The sequence below is a fragment of the Chrysochloris asiatica genome, unplaced genomic scaffold (genome assembly GCF_000296735.1).
Source record: "Chrysochloris asiatica unplaced genomic scaffold, ChrAsi1.0 scaffold00116, whole genome shotgun sequence".
Lineage (NCBI taxonomy): Eukaryota > Metazoa > Chordata > Mammalia > Afrosoricida > Chrysochloridae > Chrysochloris > Chrysochloris asiatica.
Window position 1 is genome coordinate 3,672,842 of NW_006408634.1, and position 2,332 is coordinate 3,675,173.

Sequence of the window (2,332 nt, forward strand, 5' to 3'; positions counted from 1 at the left end):
TGCTTTATTCCATAATCTGGTTTAAAACAGAGAATCATCCAAATCATCATCTAACAGTAGGAGTTTTCTTAACCCTTCACAACACAGCTAGAAAATCAAATCCCTGTAATCACTTCTCTGATACTGAGCATGTTGATCCATGAAAATATCCTATGATCACTTCTGTTCCTTTCCTTTTCACCTCCTTTCTGACACCAGTTGCACATAGGGACTTAGTCCTGTGACCCTAACCACCCTGGAACAAAGCCAGAGCTTACAAGAACATGACTTGGAAACTGCCAAGTCTGCCCCAAACTTCAGATGCCAGCTAAAGTCTTGAGGACCTGCTGGTGGCCCATTAGAGTTTTCCTCTAAGGCCTGAGGGTGTCAGCTATAACTGCAGAGGGCCCAGCCCCTTTACTTCTTGGCTTCTGATTCCTACAACTCCCTTGAGTTGGGTCATTTGTTATAATGACTCACATAGCTCATGAAGAACACTATCCTTATGTTTACAGACTTATAGGAAAAGTCGATCAAAGCAGAGACTCCTAGGGCGAGGTCTAGGAGCGTTTACTGTGAGGTGTTTTCAAACCCAAAGGACATCCTCCTTGTACATGCATTGTTGTGTTTCACCAACCAGGAAGACCAGAGAGTTTCACTTGAGGGCCTCTTAACTCAAACTCCAATCCTTTCTGCTAAAGTGGATCCTTATCACAAGATTAATACGGGAGTAAGGCTTTCTGTCCTGGCTAGCCCCAACCGAAGACTCACCTCACTGGCATAACCTGTTAGGTTATATATAGTTTGGAACCCTCAAAGACACTGAAGATAGGTGAAAATTCAAGATTTCAGAGATTACTTCTGAAGAATCTAAGGTAAATACCAAATTTGCGGGGGTAAATGTAATGGAAACCGTACATCTATCTTAAAACACTAGAGTTTATTCAGGGAGAAATGGGTTTTCATTCACCTGAGAAGTAGGAAGAGAACTTTATTATCAGTGGGGATGGAGACAAATTCGAATTCCACCCTTAAACCTACCTGATGGGTCACGCTTCTTTGATGGTGGCATTTACGTAACAACTCGACCTTGTCACGGTCTCCTGCCTCCTTCATCTCTCATCATGGACCTCGTACCAGTTTGGTGGCAAGACTCAGTGTGGGTCTTGGTAAAAGACATAATTTTAGAATAGATTCTTTAGTCAGCATTTTGTGGTGTTCTTTACCTTTTGGAACTTTGTACACCATATGTCTTGGAATTGTTTCATGTTAATAAGCACAGATAACCTTCTCTTTTCGATTCTCATTAGAGGAGTCTCTTAACGGGTCATTTACAGTTTTTTTTTGCTGTTGTAAAGAATGGTGCTGTGGCTATTCTCTCCAGCTGTCTGAGGGACCCTCCAGGGTGGACAACTTGAAGAATGATGGCTGCATCTAGGATGATGCATTTGTGATGTGAAAGATTTTGACAAGATGCCGAACAACATAACATCTAGCACTTCTACCAAGACAACCCTGTGGGAGTTCTTGTCATGTGCTTGTTTCTTTCATTGTCCACCAAAATGGAAAGCTTCAGTGATGCAGTGGATGAACCTGTGATGGAAAATCTATAATAAAACAAAGTTTGGGTCATATAACTTGTTCAGTGTTTTGTAGCTCTGTCAAGCCTCTCACATCAGCTGAGTTGCTTGTATACCTTGCTACTTGGATCATTTTGTGTAACGATCAGAACTGTCCCTTTTCCAGTTATGAGATGTGTGCTTGTCTTGTTTTGTTTAGGGACTGTTGACGTTCAGGGACGTGGCTGTGGAATTCTCTCAGGAGGAGTGGGACTGTCTGGACCCTGCTCAGAGGGCTTTGTACTGGGATGTGATGTTGGAGAATTATGGCAACCTGGTCTCCCTCGGTGAGCATCACTTACCCCTAGAAAGTGTGGACCTGTCCTGTCTACCTTTGCATTGCCCCGTGAGATTCTTGGAAGCCCCTGTTCTTCTGCTGGATAAAGTTGGAAATCTCTGTTCTTATGGCAGAGATTAGAGTTGATTCAGAAAATAGGAATTTCATGATGTGACATCAGCAATTTAACCTCCTTTCTTCAGAATTTCATGATGTGACATCAGCAATTTAACCTCCTTTCTTCAGATGATCTGCCCTATGATTCTGGGTCACTGCTGGTTCCAGAAAACCCTATGGCCAACATTTTTCTATTTGTCTAGCTTTACTTCCTTGATTTTCATTGTGTAGTTCTTGTAAAAGAGCCAACTAGCTAGGTATTTAATGCGTTCTAGATGTTCCAACTAGCTAGGTATTTAATGCGTTCTAGATGTTCCAACTAGCTAGGTATTTAATGCGT

The 2,332-nt window shown here is 42.2% G+C and overlaps 1 protein-coding gene across 1 annotated transcript in view; it reads left to right on the forward strand.

Annotated features, from left to right (window-relative positions):
- The window catches only part of LOC102835350 (zinc finger protein 888-like), a 41,497-nt gene that overhangs the window by 11,945 nt on the left and 27,220 nt on the right, over nucleotides 1–2,332 (forward strand). The window contains exon 2 of the mRNA XM_006868334.1: nucleotides 1,759–1,885. Within this exon, the coding sequence (XP_006868396.1) occupies nucleotides 1,759–1,885 (127 nt within the window). The remainder of the gene's footprint in view (nucleotides 1–1,758; nucleotides 1,886–2,332) is intronic.